Raw genomic sequence first — 24,966 nt, 5'->3', positions numbered from 1 at the left:
ATAACTGGCCAAAACATAGGAACCTTATTTATAATTATAGGTATGCTAGTTAACAATCAGGTATTATTTTCACCTGGCAAAGATGATAGTACAATGTAATAAGGGTGTGGAAAAACAATACTATCATTCATGGTATTTGGTAGTATCAATTTGTACAATCTTTATGAAGGACAATTTGGCAATACTTACTAAATGACTATCAACAGAGACTACTAAGTAAATAAATTTGGGTACAGTCTACAAAAATAAGAAAAATGCACAATGGAAATCTTATCTGACTGTTTAAAAGACAGACAGATTCAGACATGATGATCTGGAAAGATGATCAATAAATATTGTCATGGGAAAAAGATGCTATGTAGTGTTTAAAAAACATTAAAAGACAAAAACTGCATATGCTACATGCATATCCATATGGACGTGCTCAGAGGCAAGTCTCACAATGTACATGGTAAAACTGTGCAGTGTTAAGAGAATGACTAGGAAAAGATAGCTTTCACTTACTCCTTTATGTAAATCTGGAGTGTTTCCCCATTTTTTATATAACTCTAACCATTTTATTTATTTGGGAAAGGGGAAGAAGAGAGAGGGCACCCAGAAAGAAAATGTGCTTTGAAGTTCTGCTAAGAGCTGCAGTAGGTTACCGAAAATGTCTTTTGGAAAATAACCTAAGGCGCTTGTTTAGGCATAACTGTAGGAAGAGAGGCACGTGACAGAACGGAAAGCACACGGGACTTAAAGCAACACAGCTCATTTCAGTCCTAGGCACATCACATTTTGGCCAAGGCCTCAAGCATGTCAACTGACTCAGATGTCTTAGTGGACTTACTTGTACAGTAGCAATGATAATCCCTACCTACATCACAGAGCACTGTGAGGCTTGCGCAGAAAATTCATATGAAAGCTATAAGCACAATACTAAAAGCTATAAGCACAATACAAATACGGTAATATAATTGTTAGATGTTGGGCTATAGTTATAATTAATTCATCCATCCATTTAACAAATATTTACTTAATGCCTACTAAGAATCAGGGATACTCAGTCAACCAAATAAACAAAAGTCCTAATTTACATTATTGTTAGTCATCTCAGTCAGGAATGATGATCTACTGTCCATAATATCTAGCAATATTAAAACATCCTTAAAAAGCTAATAGTTTTGTTGAAGCTAAATTACATATTTCCATAGCATCATATGCTATGACGTTCACCTTACTGGAAGGATGCCATGATGTTCCCCTTATTGGAAGCAAATACATGATTTAACTTCAATAAAAAAATCCATTATGTTCCAAATTCCAAAGTTTTTTGAATGTCAACATGATGCTCAAAGGAAATGCTCTTTGGAGCATTTTGGATTTCAGATTTTGGGATTAGGAATGCTCAAACCAGCAAATATAATATAAATACTCCAAGAAAGAAAAAAATCTGAAATCTAAAACACTTCTAGTCCCAAGCATTTTAGATAAGGGATACTTAACCTGTAATAGTAAAGATTTGTTTTGTACCTAATGCTAAATGACGAGTTAATGGGTGCAGCAAAACAACATGGCACATGGATACATATGTAACAAACCTGCACATTGTGCACATGTACCCTAAAACCTAAAGTATAATAAAAAAAAAGATTTGTTTTGTAAACCTTTTATTTTAAGCTAATTTTAAACTTAGAGAAAAGTTGCAAAAACAGTACAAAGAATTTTCATTTTTCTGTCACCCTTAACGTTAATATCTTAACCATAGTTCAGTATCAGAACCAAAAAATTAGAATTGATGCAATACTATCGATAGACCTTATTCAAATTTCATCCATTTTTCTAATGCCGCGTTTCAGGATCCTATCCAGAATCTCATATTGCATTTAGTTATTGTTCCTCTTTAGCTTCCTGCAGTCTGTAACAGTCCCTCAGTCTTATAACTTTAATAATCTTGACACTTTTGAAGAGTATTGATTAGTTATTTTTTCAAATGACACTCAATTTAGGCTGGGCGCGGTGGCTCACACCCGTAATCCCAGTACTTTGGGAGGCCGAGGCAGGCGGATCATTTGGTGTCAGGAGTTCAAGACCAGCCTGGCCAACATGGTGAAACTTCATCTCTACTAAAAATACAAAAAATACTAGCTAGGAGTGGTGGTGGGTACCTGTAATCCCAGCTACTCAGGAGGCTGAAGCAGGGCAATCACCTGAACCTGGGAGACAGAGGCTGCAGTGAGCCGAGATTGTGCCACCACACTCTGGCCTACACTCCGGCCTGGGTGACAGAGTGAGATTCCATCTCAAAAAAAAAAAAAAAAAAAAAAAAAGACACTCCATTTATATGCCATAATTTTTTGTATTTTCCCCTGAAAACACAAACACTTGCACTAAAAGGACAAAGCAGTTCTATGATTTATCATCACAAACATAGCATTTATGTGTATTAGTCCATCCTTTCCCAACCCATCTGCAAAAAAAACAGGTTCCATGGTATGGTAGTCGCCATCAAAAATGTCTTAATCACCAGAATCTAGGAATGTTACTTTACATGGCAAAAGGGGCTGTCCAGATTTGATTCAGTTAAGAATCTGAGATAGTAAGACTATCCTGGATTATCTTAGTGGCCCTTACCATCACAAGGGCTCTCATAAGGGAAAGGGGAAGGCAGCGGAAGGAGAGAAGGAGATGTGACAATGGAAGCAGAGGTCAGATTTGATTCCTGGCTGAAAGGGACCATGATGCAAGGAACACAGACATGCTAGGGGTGTGGAAGAGAACAAGGAAACAATTCTACCACACAGCCTCAAAAATTAATGTAGTTGATGACACTTTGATTTTAACCCAGTGAGCCCTGCATTCGACTTCTGATCTGCAGAACTGTAAGTCAACCAATTTGTTTTGCTATGTTTGTGGTTGTTTGCTATTAACAGCAATAGGAACTAATATGATTATAAAATTATGGGAAATACTCCACTTTCACACACATGCACACACACACACACATGCACACACCCGCCCCACAACCCTGGAAATGTAAGAAGCTTACATTTCCTAAAGAAAAGAAACAAAGTTGGTTGTGTCTAATGCAATTACTTGACATAACTAATTACACAACTACTAGTGAGGGGAGGTGTATGTGAAACACCTGTTAACATCTTGAGAAATGCAATTTGGGTGCATTATTTACTCTAATTAAAGCATCATCTTACGTTTCCTTTCACAACAAAATTCAAAAAATTAATCAAATAAAGAAATTTGAGACAAGATAATTTTAATGAAAAAAACTGAGACCAAAGAGAGTTAATTTTATCTCTTACAATGGAAAAACTGTTTTGCATTTACCCTCCCACGTTTGTCTGCCATTCATCCATCAACCCACCTAACAACAAATATTTATTGAGTATTTATTACGAATAAAATATTGTGCTATATAGTGGCAATGTTGTCAAAATGAGCAAATCAGACATATTTGCTAGGCATGTGGAGCTTACTATCTATTATAAAGAGAAACCCATTAATCAAATAACATAGAAAACCTTACAATTATAATTCTTCAGTGTTATGAAGGAGACAGAATCCTATAGATGTATGATCTGATTTCATTTTGGGGACTAAGTGAGAATTCCCTGAGAAGTGAAGTACAATCCCAGCAGAAACAACTGGGTGAGGCAATGGTGGCAATGATGGTGCTGTTCCAGAGAGCAGCCTAGGGAAGGCTCTGTGCATGTGCTCTTCATCTAGCTTTCTCTCATTCTCTGGGCCTCTCACTAGTCTCATTTTCTTACATTTTTTTATGTGGGTCTCAACTAAATATTCCCCTTTTCTGTATCACTGAGCTCTGCTAATCTACTTGGCTTCCTTTATTTAATGCGGTCTAACCTAATAAAACTCTATTTTCTGAAGGTCCTGTAGCAGAAATATTTGTTTACTGTTGACATGTTGGGCATTTTACACACATTCTTGGGCTCTCCCTCCACCTTTATCCTGGGCTTTGTCTCTCTCCTGAACTTAATTTCTGTGTACCTTCCTCTTTCATATATTCCTTTACTTTGGCAAGAATGTCTTCCAGCAGCTTCCAGAGAAAGGCTAGTTGTGAGGTAAATTTTTGAGACTTTAAATGTCTGAGAACATCCTTTTTTATTTTCACACTTGCTGATAGTTAGAATGGGGTATGAAATTTACAGGTTGGAAATCTAGTTGAGAATTGTGAAGGCTTTGCTCCACAAAGTTTTGCTTCCAGTGTTGCTACTGTGAAATGTGGTGCCATTCCTATATGTAATCCTTTGTAGAAGAATCTGAAAAATTTGTAGACATTTTTTTCTGAAAAAAAAAAAAAAAAAAAAAAAATCAATAGCTTTCCTATGCACCATCAATGATCAACTGGTGGCAGGAAGATATGTGGGGAAAAATTCCATTCCCAACTGCAACAAACTTCATAAAGTATTTGTGAATAAATCTAACAAACATTTCACACCTATGTGAAGAAATTTTATACTTTATCAAATATAAGACTTGACTAAATAGACACATAGGCAACGGTCACAGATAGCAATGTTACATATTATTATGATAATTCTCTCCAACTTTAAATTCAAGGCAGCTCTAATGCAAATTCCAACAAAGTTTATCCACAAATGGATCCTAAAATTCACAAGTACAGAGACAAAAAGAGTCAAAGCAGTTTTTAAAGAACAAGAAAGGAAAATTTGCCCTACATGATATCAATATTAATTGTAAGTCTACAGTAATGAAAACAATGTTGTATGCAGAGATAGAAACAAGAATGGGTATAATAATGGCCTTGCAATACATCCATATATATGAAATAAGGTATGTAACAGATGGCATCATCAAATTGACAGAGGAAGGAGGTACTATCGAGTTAATGATGCAAGCCAACTGGTATTCACAGAGAAAACAGAATTAGATCCCCACATCTCACACAAAAATTAATTCTAAATAGATGAAAAATATAAGCATGAAAAACTTTTAAAATGAAAAATCTCAAACAAAAATGGCAAAATGTCAATATTTATTGAATTTGAGTAGTTCATATATGTTTTCTGTACTTTTATGCATGTTTGAAATTCAAAAACTCATGAATCATCTGTAATAATTACCCTGTATCCCGTATCTTCCACAACATCACATGAAGTTGCATTATCATTGGTATGCCACACTGTCTCTTTGATGCTGCAACCATACATAAATACGTTCTTCTTTCGGGAATGGCCATGATAATCACAATAAACCTTGAAAATACATATTTTAAAACTTAAAAGACTTCAAGTTCATATGTTGCTAAGGAAAGGTAGTTAATATCAAGCCAATAAACATGTAGGTCTGTGTTCCTTGGTCTTTTTATTGTAAAGAACCACCATTTAACAATTAGAACCAACAAAAGTAATAATACCTAGTTTGGGAAAGGATCTATAATTAATTCTATAATTGCCAAATCCTTTAAAGGTCCTATATCACCTCTGTATTTACTATTCACCGTTTAAGAAATAATACATTCCATTATAGTTCAAATCTACAGTTGTGGTGATTGCTGCCCCAAATGGTTGTAAAAACATTTACCTAATTTGGCCTGGAGCAGTGGCTCATGCCTGTAATCCCAGCACTTTGGGAGGCCGAGGTGGGTGGATCACTGGAGGTCAGGAGTTTGACGCCAGCCTGACCAACATGGTAAAACCGCATCTTTACTAAAAATACAAAAATGAGCCGGGCGTGGCTGTGGGCACCTATAATTCCAGCTACTTGGAAGGCTGAGGCAAGAGAATTGCTTGAACCTGGGAGGCAGAGGTTGCAGTGGGCCAAAATCGAGCCACTGCACTCCAGCCTGGGCAACAAGAGCAAAACTCCGTCTCAAAAAAAAAAAAATTAAAAACAAAGAACAACGACAAAAAAAAACAAGAAAATGCTCCTATAAAAAAACACCATTAAGAAGGATATGGTTTTAATTTAAGTGCATCGTCTTTTTAAAAAAATAAAAAATGAAGGACATGTCAATTTTATTCCTCTGCAAAGTTTCCTAAAGAAAGATTAAATAATATACACATTAATATAACAGGAACATTCTAATCAAAAGCTGGTAAGAACAGAAGGAGCATATGTATATAGTCCAGTCCGGTCATGCCTGTACTACATTTCCCGGGTGTGTAGTAGAGACTTAACAGCTTCAGAGCTGACTAGAGAACTCAGAAATAAGCTTCTAGTTTGAGAATTTGGAAGATACATATTGTTACCTTAGTGTTGTTCAAACAGTGAAGTGAAATATCTAAAAGTTACAACCAAGAGTTATCAATATTCATTAGGAAAAAGGAAAAAATAGAAGGCTTATGAGAATTACAAACATTCAACCTTATAAAATTAAGACTACTAACATAATGCATTAATTTGACCTCATGATTATCACACAAGTGCTTGATAATTAAAAATGACATTTTATCTTTGACTATCCCAAGTAAAAACAAGTATTGCTACTTACCAAGGGTAAACGCTTCACTGCAGCCAAGTATTGCAACAGCCCCTTAGCATGGTAAATTGTAGGATGTAAATCTGGATTTGGACTTTGCCACTGCCTATTCAAATCCTCTCCACTTAAAGAACAGCGATGACTACATGTACATAAACACAAAGACAGAAAAACACTGGTACCAATAAACCCTTATATACATTTCTTACACCCTTATATACACTTCTGATTTAACTTTATGACTCTACTCCACTAGCATTTCAAATAGGTATAGATGGTAAGCTCAACCAAATGCATACTATATTCATTAAGAAAACATTTATTATTTGCTATGTGCAAGATTTTGTGTCACATGCATTTAACTGTGGTAAGTTTTCAGATTCATAATCAAAATTTTCAAAATATAGAAAAAATTAATTCTTAACTCCAGGGTTTTCTTCCATATGTTATAAAAATGTATTAATAATCACATTTTCCATTCGGACTACATAATAATCATTTGTTATGTTAGCATGCTATATCTTGACTTCATCAATTAAAGTGCTATCTAGATGCTTCTTCTGAGAAAGATAAGTATATGAAAAGTATACATTGTTGTAAGAAATCAAATACCTTTTTGTTTATTTATGGGTACTAAGTAGTAAAGCTATCATGCAAATAAGCAAATAATCATAAAGTGATGACAAATATAAATAGAATTCTAACTGGTCAATATATTTCTCAATTAAAAATAGACATCATGTTAGTTCCATAACCATAACATATTAACTAAGAAGAAATTCTATATTTAAAAAATTCAGTAATTTCCTAAAATACGAGACATATTCATGCTACTTTTATTGAAGTAAGACATGTTATCCTCATCTTTGGAGATACTCATGACAACTAGACTAAATCCCATCTTTCAGAGTGGCACTACAGAGACCTTGTCAAATTACCAGAATAAATTTACTGTACTAACTATATGCAGCCTCCTCTTACAAAGTAATTATCTTCCACTATTCCCCCTCTAAAGAACTCCTGTCAAAAACCAGACCTCCTCATATCAAGAAGAGGTTAGCAGATGGGGCTAACATTCCAAGAGATCCCAGAGGAGTCTTAATCTTAAAACAATCTAGGTTCATGCCACTAACAACAAAAAAATAAAGGAATATGAGAGGCATGAGTTAATCTTTCTTACAGCCTGACATTGTGATTTTTCTAAAACAATTCAAGCATTTTATGAAAGCATATTCCCATGGATACAGAATTTCTCATAATTTCATACCGCTACTAGTATCCAAAATGTATTTTCATTTAAAAGTTTATCTTAATTTCCCACTAAAAATTTCTTTATTCTAGAAAAATCACTAAATTTGTTAACTTGGACACTGTTATTTCAACAAGTTTATACAGGACAACCACAATGATTTTGAATATATTCAATAACTATTGCTCAACTTACTTTCCATTGATGACACCATCTGGATTTAACATAGGGACAATTTTAAAAATATAAGATTCTCGTAAGCTCTGAGCAGTGGGGTTATTGCTCATGAGATACTCCAACGTTCCTTTCATAACCCAACTTGCATTAGTTTCTCCAGGATGTACCCGAGCAGACAAGAAAACGTAGGGGCGATTTCCTAAAGTACACATAAAATCTCAAATTAAAATGAACAGCTATTAAAACTTTGTATATTTTACTTTGGGCTTTAGAAATGTCTCTAACTCAATTGTGAATTCTGACATAAATTAATAGAACCCAATGGTGCATCCTACAAGCCCTGCACTAGGCCCTATAAAATAAACAAATATAAAATCAATAAAACCATATCCTGAATGAGCTCATAATAGGACATAAAACAGTAAGTAGTATTTGATCCACTTACTCATTTCCCAATGACTAATTTAACATGTAAAATTAGTTATTTAATTTTAATTTTATAAAGAACAAGTACTTGGGGGAAGTTTAAAATATAAAACTATTTTTTCATAAAATCATAGGGAAAAGAAATATAATTTTAGCCCTGTCTTACAGTTGCTCTGATAAGCATAGAGAAACAAGTTTATCTGCTCAGAGATTTAGCCCCCAAAATTTCACTATACATTTAGATATACAAGTCTACAAAATAATCATTCAGCTTATCAGTCATATTTTCAATACACAATAAGCTCTGTTTCCTGAAAATACTTTGCCTTATCAAAACTGAAACAGTTTTATTTTTATTACTACAGCTGTACATTCGAGGCAATTTAAAAAAATATAAATGGCAGGGAAAAATGAGTAGCTATTCAGTGCTAGCTATCAAAACAATTGATAGGTTTCTGGTTGTTTTATTTACAAGTAAAATCAGTCCATTTCTAAATTGATAGTATTATTACACGACCTCTTAAAATAATTTGTTGTATTCTACTTTGTATACAATTTCTAAGGATAAGAACTAAATGACAGTGGTAGCAAAAGAGACCTCAGAGAACATCTCATGTAGCCCCTTATTTTCAGGATAAGGAAATTGAGGCCCAGAGGTGGGCCCATGGCTAGCTAGACAATAGCAGGGCCAAGACTAGAGCCCAAGTCTTCTGATATCTGTTCCTATTATCATTTCCATTAAAAAATACAGATAAAGCAAATCAAAGTAGGTGAGAATGACTGCTGTTGTGAGTCGGGAAGACAAACTTACTGAAATGGCAGATATGTTCATAATAATTAGACTCTGGCATTGCTGTTATAGTCACCAAGGGGCAGCTGTTTCCAGACAGGGTTTCACATAACACATCTTTCCGAAAATAGATTTGCTGAGGATTGTGTGCTGATTCCAATTTTTGAAGATGCATCTTGATAAAAATTTTAAAACAAAATATACAATCACTTAAAAAGTCCCTATGATATACAGAAATAATGCATCCAGATCTCCACATAACTAGAAGTGAATCAGATTCTTAACCCCTTATCCAAAGCCCTCAGGGCCAGATGTAGTCTAAACATCAGTTTGAGAAACTTGAAACAGGCAATATATTGTTTAAATCATAAATTATGCAGCACCACCAATGGGGTCAGGGGTAGCAATCTGTAATACACTCATTATTTGTGCAGCAAAACATATGAAGAATCACCCTAAGTAGAATCAATATTCTAAATAAACTCAGGTCAGGCTTTGCCTCCAAATGAGTTCCAAAAAACCTTTTGGTTTTCAAAGCCTTTTGAATTTTGACATTGTGAGTGATAATAGACCTGTAACAGCAACAATCTAAAATTTGAAAAATAAAAATTATGTAGCACAAATTTTAACAATTTATCTTCCTGATTTCAGGATTAATATGGGTTTGTTGTAAAATGTCTGAAAGACAGCAAAAAACTTACAAAGAAAAAATTTTTTTTAATGTTTTAAAAAATTTAAAACATCCACAATTGCACCACCTAGATTACTACTAACACAATGTATGTAAGCAAAACCATGATCACATAAAGACTTTTATACTCTGATTTTATCACTTAAAAATTTATACATACACACAAACACATATATATTTCTAATTATGAATATCATACCACATCATAAATATGTTAAATGTGTATTTTTTGAAAACACAAGTTTTAATGGTCTTATTATGTGGTTATACCAAAAATAAATTTTTCAATCCCCTATTTTTTAGATATTCAGTTGGTTTTCAAACTTTTGCCTATGTTCTTTCACATAATCACTATTGACTGAGTGGTCACTATTTTCCAGAAACTGTACAGGGCATTGGGGATACAACAATGAAAAAATGAACCCTACCCTAGGGAAAATAGAGAGTGCTGTGAGAGCCTATAATAAGGGGAGGGGAGCCTAGCCAAGTCTGGGCAGTGAGGGAAGGTCTTCTACAGAAAACTACACTTAAACTAAACTCCAAAGGATGAGTGAAGAGAGCAGAGATGAATACTGCAGGCAGAGGGAAAAATATTAGGAAGACCAGAAGACAGAATAGGGCATTTCAAAGAATTCAGTAAGATTCATTATAGCTACAAAGGTGAGAAACAAAGAGTCTGACACAGAATGAAGGGCGTGGTAGACAGGTCTTTCCCAAAGCATAGTACACATACCACTGGTAATTGAGATAACTAAGTGATATGTAGATAACCATTTTAAAAGTTTAATAGGTATATATTTTATGTGAATTAGAAATAAGTCTAGCACATTAATCTTTCATGGATTTCACAGATATGAACTGAGGATGAGGATACAATTTAAATGATTTAATGGATATTGAAGATGAGGATACACTTTAAAGAGTAATCTATTTTAAAGTCTATTTAAAGATAAATAATACTTGAAATAGTATGTAGATATGGCAAAAAAAAAAGGGGGGGGGGATTACTAGAAAAAGGACAGGGTGAATCACGGTAAGAATTTTAGACTTCACACAAAGGGCAAGAGAAATCACTAAAGAGTTTTAAGCAGGGTATTTTATGATAAGATTAGCTATAAAAGAACCCTTTGGCTACAGTCTGGGGTTTGTGGTGCAGGGGGGTGTGACAGGAACTAATGAAGAGGAAAGGGGACAAAACTGAATCCTAGGACACCAGTTACAAAGAGGTTGGCAGAAGCCCAGGTGAGAAACGACGGTCATACCTGGAAAACATCATGGTAAGGGGATTGAAAGAAAGCAGGAGGATTCAAAATATATTAAAAGGCACAATCAGTAAAGAACAATAACATAAAACCAGGCAAATTTAAAAACAGTTAAAATATATTTTTATGTGCATTCTTATTTGTTTTCCTAGGATAAATTAGCCAAAAGTAGAACTACTAAGCACAGAAAGATACATGAACATTGTACCTTTATGGTAGGTTGTAACCTTTATTAAAGTACAGTAAGGCTCATTTAATGCTGTCAGCCTCATTTAGTCTTCTTAGGTTTGATATCTCTTCTGTTCTATAGACTGTGTTTTTCTTTCATTTTCTCCTCTCTAATAATTTGGGAGCTTGTTTCTAATTAGAGTGTTCCAATTTCTTTATTGGTAAATTGATCACACCTTCATGATCCTTGACCATTAGAACAGATATTCTGTTCTGAGAATAAATCTACCACAGTCGATATTTAATTACTAGACTTTGTTTAGTTTTGGTTTTTAGTTTCATTTTGCCAATATTCAAAATCTCAAAAGGTCTCACACAAAACAACTCTTACACCTTAGATTCTTAAAAATCTGGATCTAGGTCTCCATAATAAAACCATTTCCTTCAGAAAAAGATCTCAATTTTTCCTTCAAAAACACTCAAATTGCATCCACATTTTTCTAATATTCTATTTTCTATGAGATTCTGGTTAAACATGCAGAAATCTCACCTGGTTAAAAATTGTAAATCATGGAATCTTAGCTTAGAGAACTGTGGATTTCAGCAAAAGATGGGAAGTAAAAATCATGTCACAGTTTCTTAATATTTCTATTAAAAAAAATAAGAGCTACATTCCCATTTTACTCCTCAAGAAATACTGTAGTATTTTCCAAAATCTTCAACACTAAACTCTTTTCTTATATTTACCTAAACTTAATTTTCCTCATGTTAGAATATTTAACTAAACTCAATTTTCTTCCATTATCTTATACATATCCATATAATACAATTTAATTTAGAGTTCTTACCTGTAAAGTTGAATACGTATATGGATAGTGATAAGCAAAGTAGCACACATCATCTTTATGTGGAAAATTGACAGTAAATGTAATTGTATAGTAGGATTTTCCCTTTTGCCCACCTGCAGCAACTGAACTTCTTGAGAAATGATTTCTGCAATAAAAACGCATAAAATGTGCTCATTTCATCCACACAAAAACTGATTTTCCTTGTTACTTTTATTAAATAGAACTTCAGGGAAAAAAGAAAAACCCGAGTCTGTAAAAAGTGTAACTTAAATACCCTATTTAAAAAAAACTTAGTACTAATAAAGCAGTTAACTGTTATTAGCCAATGACATAACTTTTCACTTCTGAATTTACTAATTAAATGAGCTAATACTCCTCACATGAAAAAAATTTTTAGAACCCCATTCTTTGACATCCATACACATTACTGAATCTAGAAAATGATCATCAATGGCTACTACAATCAACAGAGGAAAGGTTGATGGACACCTTTATGTGGATGGATCAGGCTACAAGACCTGGGTTCACTAATCAATCTTAAGATTACAAAAAGAGAAACAATCAGAGATGATGTTGTTTCCTGATGTGATGCAATGGGAATTCATTGCACCACCTATTAAGTATTCTTGCCAAAAACCAAACCTGAAGTTGATGAAGCTTCTAGATCTAACTAACAGTTTATAGGAAATTGGTGAAACAGAAGTACTTGTTAACACCACAGGGATGCAATCCAATAAAATCCAAATGTGAAAAACCCTACATGACAATCCAGCTTCTTTAGCGAATGAATGAGAAATTTAAAAAAAGAGAAAAGGGAAGCCTATAAATTAACACAGACTTAAGGGATGTCAACAAAAATCAAATGCAATGTGTGATCCTTGGCTGGATTCTGATTAAATAAAACTATAAAACATCATTTAGAGACAATTGGGGAAGTCTGAACATTGGATATTTCATCACAGTAAGAAATTTTCTTAATCTTTCTGTGTTGTGATAATGGCATTGTAGTTAGATTGTCTTAAACAGCCTTTGTCTTTTAGAAATACATATATAAGTATGTACGGATAAAATACGGTATCTGAAAATGGCCTTAAAAATTCATTGTGGAAGTATGAGTAAAAGTATAGATAAACAAAACTCACCATGTGTTGATAATTGTTGAAACTGGGTGATGAATACATGGGGCCTCATTATCTTATTCTCTGTTTTTGTAAATGTTTGAAGATTTCCATAATAAAGTTTTTAAAACTATACATTACTTTCCAGACTCTAAATACTGCTGACATATGCTGACTTAAAGATGCTCTAATTTCTAAAATTCTGAATCATCTTATATTATTTAAGCCATGAAATGAAGAAAAACCAGGGCCTATAGGTTATTTTTTCATGCACGTAAATGTTCAAAGTATTTTCAAATTGATATAGTCTTCATTAACTTATGCATAGTATCTTGAGTAGATACCCAATGACAGAGCGCTAAGGATTAACAAAAATACAAAACAAGTTCAAAAACTAGTCCTTGCCAACTCTTTTCCCTCAAAAGTTTAACATTTAATTGGAGAGGTATTTATACTACCACATTACAACTATATGGCAGTTTCTAGTTTATAAACCAGTGAAACATATATTATCTCATATAATGGTGAAAAGCAGTTTTTTTCCATTTTATAGAGAAGACAAACAAGCACCACAGGACTTAGCTGACATGAAAAGTTACGGCACAATGCAAAAACAGATTTTAATCTTTATCATCTAAATTTCAGGCTGGGCACTTTTGTTCATGCCTGTAATCCCAGCACTTTGGGAGGCTGAGGCAGGTGGATCGCAACATGGTGAAAACCCAGTCTCTACAAAAAAGACAAAATTAGCCAGTTCACAACTGTAGTCCCAGCTACTCGGGAAGCTGAGGTGGGAGGATCACTTGAGCCTGGGAGTGATGATACGCTCTTGAGGCTGCAGTGAGCCGGGCTGCACCATTGCTTTCCAGCCTGGGCAACAGGGCAAGACTGTGTTTCCAAAAAAAATTAAAATTAAAATAAATAAACATATCTCAGGCTTCAGGAAAACAACTAGAATAGGGTCTTACATAGAACGTGGCTAATAAATGTTTGTTGAATTGAACTCCACTTCCAGATCAGGAAGTAGTAGCCAAAAGAAAAGACAGAACCTAAACTAAAAATATAAAAATCCTTGCCATCACCCCTTACATAGAATAGAACAACTTGTCCTGCTATGATCATTTTGCAATGTGAAAAAGCATTCACTGATTGACAATTTCTAATGTGACAACATAAAGAAGCATGAAAGTAAGAATGCTTTTTTTGAAAAACATTGTTTCATTCTTTAAAAGTCTAAATAATTCTAAAATCTAGCCAAGCACTGCTCAGATAGTTTCACCCAACTTTATGAGAGACAAGTGATCAAAGACTATTTTTATATTAGTCTACCATTAAAAGAAATACAAGATGTATTATAGTGCAGACGAATTACACATTACCTTTACTTCTGTTTCTCATTTATTTGCTATTCATTTTGCTAATAAGAGTAAGGAAGAAATCTTACTGAGATGAATTCCAAGGAAGACTGTTTCCCAGAAAGTAAGAGTACTTAACAGCAAGTTTTTTCTAAAGCCATGTCAAAACAGTTTAATTTTAGAAGCTTCTTCTACTTGATAAAACTAAAAAACAGGGGCATTAGTGCCAGTTAAGCACAATCTAAAAAGCCAAAATTCACCATACAGAAATGTCAGGATTGAACTTAGTAACAGAGAAGAAACAAGGGTGCCAAGTGGAATCAACAATGAACATTACCTGGAAACATTTACAGACAGAGTAAAAATGAGAAGCAAGATAATGAGAATCCTTGAGTACTTAGAGGTGGAGCTGAAGAATAATCAAACTATTCCACAGAAGTAGGAAATTATTTCTAGCACTTATTTATTTTATTTTATTTATTTATTTATTTTGAGATGGAGTCTTGCCCTGTTGCCGAGGCTGGAGTGCAGTGGTGCGATCTCGGCTCACTGCAACCTCCGCCTCCCAGGTTCAAGTGATTCTCTTCCCTCAGTCTCCTGAGTAGCTGGGATTACAGGCACACACCACAATGCCCGGTTAATTTTTGTATTTTTGGTAGAGATGGGGCTTCATCATGTTGGCCAGGCTGGTCTCGAACTCCTGACCTCAGGTGATCTGCCCACCTCAGCCTCCCAAAGTGCTGGGATTACAGGCATGAGCTACCACACTCAGCCTCTAGCACTTATTTCTAACTTGCTATAAGTAGATCACATATTTACAGTCAAAGACGATCTGTGTAAGCTGATGTACTGTATTTGGAACACATCTCCAGTTAATGTTTTGGAAATTAAAATGAAGTAAATATTTGTGTGTTAATATAAAAAGAGAATAGATAAGAGTCATACTTGATATCATAGGAACAACAAAAAGCCACTGCAAATTATTACTCGTAATTTCTATTTTCAGTTTTATTCAATAAAGTTTCCAGAGTTTTAAAGCTAGAAAAGCTGAGGACACATAACTCTCTAAGTGGTGGAGACACAGCCTGGACCTAAGTTTGTCTGCCTATACAACACATTTTACTTCTACTATATACACTCCATAAGTGGATCTCAAGTTCAAAAGGACTCTTTAGAATTACTAAAGCATAGCACCACAATTCAAAGTATGCAATAATAACTCTACTGTTTCCTTTTACACTGAAACAGGATGACTTAATACTGCCTTCTGTAAGCTGACGTTCTATTAATATTCTTAAAATACTTACTTATAGTAACAAATGTCAGTCCCCATACGAATCCACCATGGTCTGGCATTTAATGCTTCCTGAACCGAGTACATGAGTGGTTGCATACCTTTGAAAGAGAGAAAAAAAGAGACAAAATTATTTTCAGAATTTTTGAATTAAAAATTAATCTTGCCTTTGTAGAACGCACCAAACATTCAGGAAAGCAGAAATAAATTACATTTCAGTTTTTTAGTATGTATTTTAAAAATCTGATGCAGTTCTTAAACATTCCAAGTCAACCAAAGATATGCTTTTTTTAGTTTAATAATACAGGATTACAACTTTAGAGTGAGAAGTCATTAAACTCTTTTCTATTAAATTTTCTACAAGAAATCAATTAAAGATAACATATTCCTTATAAAAAGTGAAACAGCCAAAACATATGTAAAGACATAATGTACAATCACCCCTCTAACTCTCCATGGATTTCCATCTACACTGAAATTCATGGGAAAACACCACCAAAATGGCATGTTTGCTTTCTTCCCCACTCTTCTCCATACATATATGTGTTTGTAGGAGAGAAAAGGAAGAGGGACTCAAAAATATAAAGTGTATTTTCTTGGGTATTCTAGAAATGTATTTTCTACATGAACTTTAAAATCATCTTACCTAATTTCTAAATGATATACTAGGTTTCTAAATGGAACTGAACTAAATTCATGTTAATTATAGAAAGGCTGACAATTTTTATTGAGATCTGGTTTGACTTGCCTTAAATTCTAACTTAAGGACAGTCATTTTTTTTTCCTGGTACAGAATAATTTTATTAAACTTACCTGTGAGTATTTTTATAAGATTCTTTTTTCCCTTTCCATTTCTGACTGGTCATTCCAACAATGAAGCACTATTCATTTATTTTTTGTATTTATCTTAATATTCACATTATCAAATAAACTCACTAATTGTAACAGGTTTTTAGTTGTCTCATGGATTTTCCAGTAATATAATTAAAATATTTTATCTCCTCTCTAGTATTTATATCATTTATTTCATTTTCTACTCTTACTACATTTAGATAAATGAAACCTCAAAAAAATTATGCTGAATATAGTGGTAAAAACAAACAATTCTTTTTCATGACTTGAACCAAAATGTTTTGCCATTCCATGTAATATTCGCCACTTTTTTGCAAATCAACTTTGTCATGTTTAAGTCATAAAAATAGCTAACAATGAATAATTTCTATATGTGAAACACTGCTCTAACGGTTTTTACATGTATTAAGTAATTAAATCCTTACAACCACGCTTACGTGGTAAATGCTATTATTATTCCCATAACTTGAGTAGTTTCACCATAATTTTTATTATACTTCAGTTTTAATTACTTCATCAAATGCCTTTTCAACATCTAATAATAGAATCAGATGGCTTTTCTCCTTTAAACTGCTGATGCAATAAATTACGTTGATAGGTTTCCTATCATTGAACTATCTTTGCATTCTAAGAAAATGCTACTCTTTTAATACTATGTGACTAAGTTAGCTAATATTTAGAATTTTTCCATCTAAGTTCTTAAGATGATCTTTCTTATTTCAATTTACTTTTACCAAGTATTGGTAAGATAATACTAGCTTCAGAAAACTAAATTTTAAAACTGTCCATCATTTAGTAGAATAAATAATAAAAGCACCATCTATTCTTTAAAGGATAAATAAAATGCAGCTGGAATACCATGTCAATATGGTAACTTATTAATAAACATATTTTTTAAAATTTCCCTTCAACAGCTATATGGCCTCTTCAGAATCTCACTTTTTCCTCATCGCTTTTGGTATTTCTCTCTCTCTCATCGCTTTTGGTATTTCTCTCTCTCTCTCTCTCTCCCTCCTAATGTCTCTAAGTTTTCAGTTTCTTTATCATGTTATATCATTTCTTAGAATCCAGTCTACTTTTTTTAAAGTGTATTTCCAGGATATCACTAACTTATAATTCTAATTTGGATGAGTTGCTTTCTAGGAAATCTGATTTCATCCTGTTATTTCTTTTCACAGGACTCCCAGATTAGTACCACTTTTTCTTGTATCTCGCATCTCCGTTTAGGGTTTCAAATGGGATCCTAGTAAATCAAAAAATCAAGCTTGTTGATTATATTACTCAAATTCTCTATAGCCTTACTTATTTTTGTCTTCTTGATATGTCAGATTCTGAAAGGAGTACTTTAAATTCTCATAAATGTTTTCTAATCAAGTTGCATTTCCTGGAGCTTTTTGCCCTGCTTATATAGGTGCCATGTGGCCAGGGTTGCTGTGCTGTATAAAGGTTTACAGCATCTCCAAGGATTGCAACTTGTAAATACAAAATATCTGCCTCTATGCAAGTCAGTGTTTTTGACCTTGACGTTTTAGTCTGACATCATTTTTTTTTATTATTATTATTTTCCAAGATGGAGTCTCGCTCTGTTGCCCAGGCTGGAGTGCAATGGCACGATCTCGGCTCACTGCAGCCTCCACCTCCCGGGTTCAAGTGATTCTCCTGCCTCAGCCTCCCGAGTAGCTGGGGACTACAGGCGCATGCCACCGTGCCCAGTTAATTTTTGTATTTTTTGGTGGAGATGGGGTTTCACTATGTTGCCATGGCTGGTCTCGAACTCCTGACCTCAGGTGATCTGCCTGCCTCGGCCTCCCAGAGTGCTGGGATTACAGGCGTGAGCCACCGTACCCGGCTGACTGACACTAATATTAACCACTTTTGCTTTATTTTAATTTCATTTGCCTAGTTTATCTTCGTCCATTCATTTTCAACCTTGTCACTGAACACACACACACACATACATACACATACATACACACACACACACACACACACACGGTGGGGAGCAGGTGAGAGAGGGAGAGAGAGGGAGAGAGGGAGAGAGAGATCCCACTAAACTGTGTTACTTTCAATCTCTGACCTTTTGAGGGTACTTCACAATTTATTCATAGTTGGTGATGACGGATATACATTTCATTGTATTCCCTCTATCTTATTTTCTACTTCTGATACCAACAAATGCTTTTTTTGTTCTTCCTTACCATTTTATTTGTATTGGTTTCGTGGCATTGCTCCACATTTTCTTTTCTTCCTTAATTTGGAAGCTTTCTATCATGCTTTTCAATTCTACTTTTCCACCCTCATAGTCATGATTGATATTTTTCTAACACTATATTAAATGAAGTAACTAAGCCATCCCACTGAGACAAGTTAATTTTCACTTCTCCTACATTACCCCCCTTAGAATATTTTTGGTTAACACGTTTTATAAGTCCCAATACTTCTGTCTTGAGACCTTTTACTCATTTTGTTCAGAGAGAGATCCGATAGCATATTTTCTGAATCATTGTTTTTGAGACAGACCTTCACTCTGTATATTTTCTGAATTCTTATAAACACTGACATGCAGTTTGTTGGCAGTGACAAACAATTTACAGATTCTTCAAAAGACATTTGGATGTCCACTGGCTTCCGGTGCTACAGATGAGCAGTCCAATACTAGTTTAATTTTTTAAATATGCAGAAAAATACAGTGATTAAGAGCATGCAATCTGCAACCAAACTTTCTGGGTTTGAATTCCAACTTCACCACATACCAGATGCATGATCCCGGCCAGACTATTAACCACTCTATGCCCCCATTTTCTCTTCTGTGATGTGAGGGTGACAACCTCACTGGGTTGTTTGTTGTGTGGATGGAAAATATCACGTGTTAGCACTTGCACAAGGCCTGGCATGTGATAAATATTCAATGAATGTTAGCTACTGGTATTATTATTATTATCATTATTTCCTTTTAAGTAACCTATTCTTTTAAAGAAACATGTTAAAATTTTCTCTTTATACTTGAAACTCAGAAATTTCACTGGTACATATAAAATAAGTCTTCCTTCCTGATCACTTCCTGGGACTCAGTGAGCCACTTCAATCTGAAGTTTTGATCCCCCCCACTCACATAAAACTCACCATAACACAAAACTCATTCTAATAGTTTCAATAGTGACCACAGGAGACAGACGAGGGGCTTCAAGATGGCTGACTAGAGGCATCTGGCACTTACCTGCTCCACAAAGAAGCAACAAAATAGTGAGTAGATAATCACCCTTAAAATAGATCATCTAAGACAGAATACTGAAACTCAACAGAGAAGTAACGAGAATACCTAAGACAAGGAAGGAGAGGGAAGGCAGGCAGGCTACTTGGCCGGGAGCCCAGGGAGGCTTCCCAGTAGAGGAAAAGGGTAAGTGAGATTCTCAGGGGTCCACATCCACACTACAGACTCCTCCAATCCTAGCCAGCGGGGAGACCCTCCATCCTCACAGGTCCTGAGACTAACACAGGGAGCTGCTTCGAGACTGCACGAAGGTATTGCTCCAGAGAGTGAGCTCACACAGGGTGTGACCTAAGCAGCAGCAGTACTGGCATGGTTTTGAGAACCCAGCCCCCACTCAGCTGCATCCCGCCCCGAGGCCCAACAGCCCCTGCCTCCCCAACCCACAGCCACCAATGCCACAGGCTGCTGCCACTGAAACCTAAGCAACAGTCACTGGCAGAGACCCCACTTCCCAGCAGCAAGCTGTCATGCATTTGCACGTGCCCAGAGGACAGGCTCCCCTACCCACAGCCACCACCACTGCTGATCGCTGCCACTGGGGCCAAAGCACAAGCCCCTGGCAGCAACTCCATTGCCCTTGGCAGTGTGGTCACCCTACATTAACACACGCCCTGCAAACAGGCTCCCAGGTACCCAGCTGTCGCCTGGGGCTGAGGCACACACTCCCCAGCCACCTGCCTGCAGTTGCTGCCACTGATAGCAGCACAGCAATCCCTAGCAGCAGGGCTGGGGTGCATTTGCAAGCACCCTGAGGGCAGACTTCCCCAGCCCACCAGCACTGCTGCTGCCCCCACTCAAACACTCTAAGGCGAGCCTAGGGATCACCCCAGCTGTCCTCGTTACAGCCAGAGCCCCTATAAATCACGTGAGGAGCTTGAGGACAGGCCTGCCTGGCCTGGCTCCCCCACCATCCCCAACACCAGAGCATACCTGGGAGCCTAGGGATCACTCAGCCATGTCAACCACTGCTGACACCCGAGCACTCCTCCCAGAGGTCTGAGGATGGGCCACCTCGCCTGCCACTACTACTGCAGCTGGCACACACCCACACACACTACCTGCGGGTCTGGGGATTGGACCACCCAGCCTGTCGCAGCCACCACCAACACTAGCACAGACCGCTTAGAAGGCAAAGAGTTGTCCCACCACTGATCCTCCCATTGCTCATACTATGCCTGCTGCTCAGGAGCCAAAGGACCCACCCACCTCTCTGGCCCAAAGCTGCAACTGCCAGCATCTGAGAAAGCTGCATGGGGGCCCAAGAACTGGCACTCTTAGACCCACTAACACCAGTCATGCTGGGTCCTAAGGACAGGAATCTTTGGCCTGCTGTTGCCACCACTGGTGCCCAAGGAATGGCCGACCTGGCATCCTCATTCTCAGCAAATTTCACCACAGCCACCACTAACAACCATACCCTAAGCCACTGAAGAAATTACAGGAGCCACATTACTGCATCCACCCAGAATCAAAGCCACAGTGCCCTATCCAGCCAATATCATAGACATGCCTTCAGAAAAAAGTCCTCCCCATGAAAGTAAATTAAAAAAATTGGAAGATGTGACTGTTATACCAGATGTGCCAATAATAACGTAAGGACACAAGAAACACGAAAAAACAAGAAAATATGACACCTCCAAAGCAACCAATAATTCTCCAGCAACAGATTCCAATGAGAAAGAAATACATGAAATGCTGGAAAAGTAACTTAAAATAATGGTATCAAAGAAGCTCAGTGAGATACAAGAGAACACAGATAAACAATACAAAGAAATCAGAAAAACAATTCAGATGATAAGTGAGAAATTTACCAACAAAACAGATATCATTTTTTAAAAAGTAAACAAATACTGGAACTGAAGAATATTCATTGAATGATAGAAAAAAATATATTAGCTTTGACAATAGACTAAAGCAGACAACAGAATTTCAGAACTTAAAGACAGGTGTTTTCAAATAACTCAGACAGACACAAATAAAGAAAAAAAGAATAAAAATGAATGAACAAAGCCTACATGACATATGGCACACCATAAAGCAAACACATATTCAATTTTTTGGTGTTCCAGGAAGCAAAGAGAAGATGTGAGGGAAAGTAAACCTATTTAACAAAATAAACAGCTGAGAGGCAGAACAAGATGGCCAAACAGAAGCCTCCAGTGATCACCGACCCCCACTCCACGCCCCACAATAGGAACACCAAATTGAACAACTATCCATGCAAGAAAGCCCCTTTTTAAAAACCAAAAATCAGGTGAGCAATCATATCAAGGAAATGCACTGAAGACGGTAGGAAAGACAATCTGGAATTGCTCACACCACTCCCGCAGTCCAGCAGCAGTGGCCACATGGAGCAGAGAATCCGTGTGCTTCAGGGAGAGAACATGCAGTGACTGTGGGACTTTGCATTGGAACTTAGTGCTGTTAATGTCACAGCAGAAGGCAACACTAGGCAGAACTCAGCCGGTGTTCATGAAGGGAGTATTTAGACTGACCTAGCCGGATGGGAATTGCCCATCCCAGCTGTCAGAACCTGAGTTCCGGCTAGCCCCATCACCGCAGGCTAAGGCACTCTGGGGTCCTAAATAAACTTGAAAGGCAGTCTAGGTCACAGAACTGAAATTCTGGACAAGTCCTGGTGCTGTGCTGGGCTCAGAGCCAGTGAATGTGGGGTGCATGCGACCCAGTGGGACACCAATCAGAGCAGCCAAGGGAGTACTCACATCACCCCTCCCCCAACCGCAGGAAGCACAGCTTGTAGGTCTAGGAGAGACTCCTTCTTTCCGCTTGAGAGCGGAGACGGGAGAATAAAAAGGTCTTTGTCTTGTAACTTGGATACCAACTCAGCCACAGTAAAACAGGGTACCAGGCAGAGTCCTGAGGCCACCATTACAGGCCCCAGGCCCCAGGTGACATTTCTAAACACACCCTGGGCCAGAAGGGAACCCACTGCCTTGAAGGGAACAACCCAGTCCTGGCAGGATTCATTGCCTGCTGGCTAAAGAGCCCTTGGGCCTTGAATAAACATCAGTGGTAGCCAGGCAGTTCTCACTGCAAGCCTTGGGTGAGACATAGAGCCATGCTGGCTTCAGGGGGTGGCCACAGGGAGGTAATACTTTTGCTCAAGGAAAGGAGAGAGAAGAGTAAAGGGGATTTTGTCTTGCAGCTTGGTCACCAGCTTGACAACAGTACCAAGATGGCTCCTAGGGTCCCCGATTTCAGGCCTTGGCTTCTGCACAGCATTTCTGGACCTGCCCCGGGCCAGAGAGGAGCCTGCTGCCCTGAAGGGAGAGACCCAGGCCTGACAGCTTTCACCACAAGCTGACTGAAGAGACCTTGTGCTTTGAGGGAACATCGGCAGGAGCCAGGCAGTACTCAACGCAGGCCTGGGATGGTGATGGATATGGGAAAAGACTTCTGCATGAAGAAAAGAGACAGAAAAGTGGGAAGAACTTTGTTTTGCAGTTTGGGTGCCAGCTTAGCTGCAGTAGAACAGAACACCAAGTAGATTCCTAACATTCCCGACTCTAGGCCCTGAATCCTGCACAGCATTCTGGAACCTGCCCTGGGCTAAGGGAAGTTCGTTGCCCTGAAGGGTAGGACACAAGCCCAGCTGGAAAGCCCTTGGGCCTTGAGTGAACACATCAGCAGTAGCTAGGCAGTGGTTGCCACGGGCCTTGGGCAGGACCCAGTGCTATGCTGGCTTTGTGTCTGACCCAGTATAGTACCAGCGGTGGTGGCCACAGGGTTGCTTGAATCATCTCTCCCCTAGCTCCAGGCAACTCAGCACAGAGAGACAGACTCTGTTTGTTTGGGAGAAAGTAAATGAAGAGAACAAGAGCCTCTGCCTGATAATCCAAGAAATTATCTTGTATCTCACAGTTGGCCACAAAGGTGGTATTTCTGTAAGTCTGCAAGAGTCACAGTGTTACCGGACTTGGGTCCCCCCTAATGCAGATATGGCTGCAGTGACCAAAGATTTAGATCACAACACTCAATTCCCTTTGAATATCTGGAAACCCTTCCCAAGAAAGATGGGTACAAATAAGCCCAGACTCTGAAGACTACAATAAATACCTAGCTCTTCAATGCCCAAACACCAATGAACATCCGCAAGCATCAAGACCATCCAGGAAAACATGACCTCACCAAATGAACTAAGGCACCAGGGACCTGGAGAAACAGAAATATGTGATCTTTCAGACAGAGAATTCAAACTAGATGTTTTGAGGAAGCTCAGTGAAATTGAAGATAACAGAGAGAAGGAATTCAGAATCCTCTGAGATGCATTTAACCAAGAGACTGAAATAATTGTTAAAAATCAAGCAGAAATTATGGCACTGAAAAGTTCAACTGACATACTGAAGAATGCATTATAGTCTCTCAGCAGCAGAATTGATCAAGTAGAAGAAAGAATTAGTGAGCCTGAAGACAGGCTATTTGAAAACACACAGAGAAGACAAAAGAAAAAGAAGAATAAAATGAAGTATGCCTACAATATCAAGGAATACTTCAATATCTTCGAAAGGACAAATTTAAGAGTTATTGGCCTTAAAGAGGAGGTAGAGAAAGAGATAAGGTAAAAAGTTTATTCAAAGGGATAATATCAGAGAACTTTCCAAACCTAGAGAAAGATATCAACATTCAAGTACAAGAAGGCTATAGAACACCATGCAGATTTAACCCCAAGACTACTTCCAGCCATTTAATAATCAAACTCCTGAAGGTCAAGGATAAAGAAAGGATCCTAAAAGCAGCAAGAGAAAAGAAACAAATAACATGCAAAGGAACTCCAATATAACTGGTAGCAGACTTTTCAGTAGAAACCTTACAGGTCAGGAGAAAGTGGCATGCCATATTTAAAGCACTGAAGGAAAAAAGCCTTTGATCCTAGAATAGTAAGTACATCCATTGAAAATATCCTTCAAACATGAAGGAGAAATAAAGACTTCCCCAGAAAAAAAAAAGCTGAGGGAATTCATCAACATCAAATACCTGTCCTACA

General features: G+C 37.0%; 1 protein-coding gene across 7 annotated transcripts in view; it reads right to left on the bottom strand.

Annotated features, from left to right (window-relative positions):
- Positions 1–24,966, bottom strand: part of AGTPBP1 (ATP/GTP binding carboxypeptidase 1) — a 200,758-nt gene that overhangs the window by 36,593 nt on the left and 139,199 nt on the right. For all 7 annotated transcript variants that reach the window (XM_055272087.1, XM_055272089.1, XM_063636285.1 and 4 more), the window contains 6 exons: positions 15,852–15,939; positions 12,072–12,216; positions 9,124–9,277; positions 7,905–8,085; positions 6,473–6,602; positions 5,103–5,234 (listed from right to left, as the gene is read on the bottom strand). In XM_055272087.1, coding sequence (XP_055128062.1) covers positions 5,103–5,234; positions 6,473–6,602; positions 7,905–8,085; positions 9,124–9,277; positions 12,072–12,216; positions 15,852–15,939 — 830 coding nt within the window. The remainder of the gene's footprint in view (positions 1–5,102; positions 5,235–6,472; positions 6,603–7,904; positions 8,086–9,123; positions 9,278–12,071; positions 12,217–15,851; positions 15,940–24,966) is intronic.

Source organism: Symphalangus syndactylus, chromosome 3, assembly GCF_028878055.3.
Source record: "Symphalangus syndactylus isolate Jambi chromosome 3, NHGRI_mSymSyn1-v2.1_pri, whole genome shotgun sequence".
Lineage (NCBI taxonomy): Eukaryota > Metazoa > Chordata > Mammalia > Primates > Hylobatidae > Symphalangus > Symphalangus syndactylus.
The sequence above is the reverse complement of the archived record's forward strand: the minus strand, read 5'-3'. Positions and strand labels throughout refer to the sequence as shown.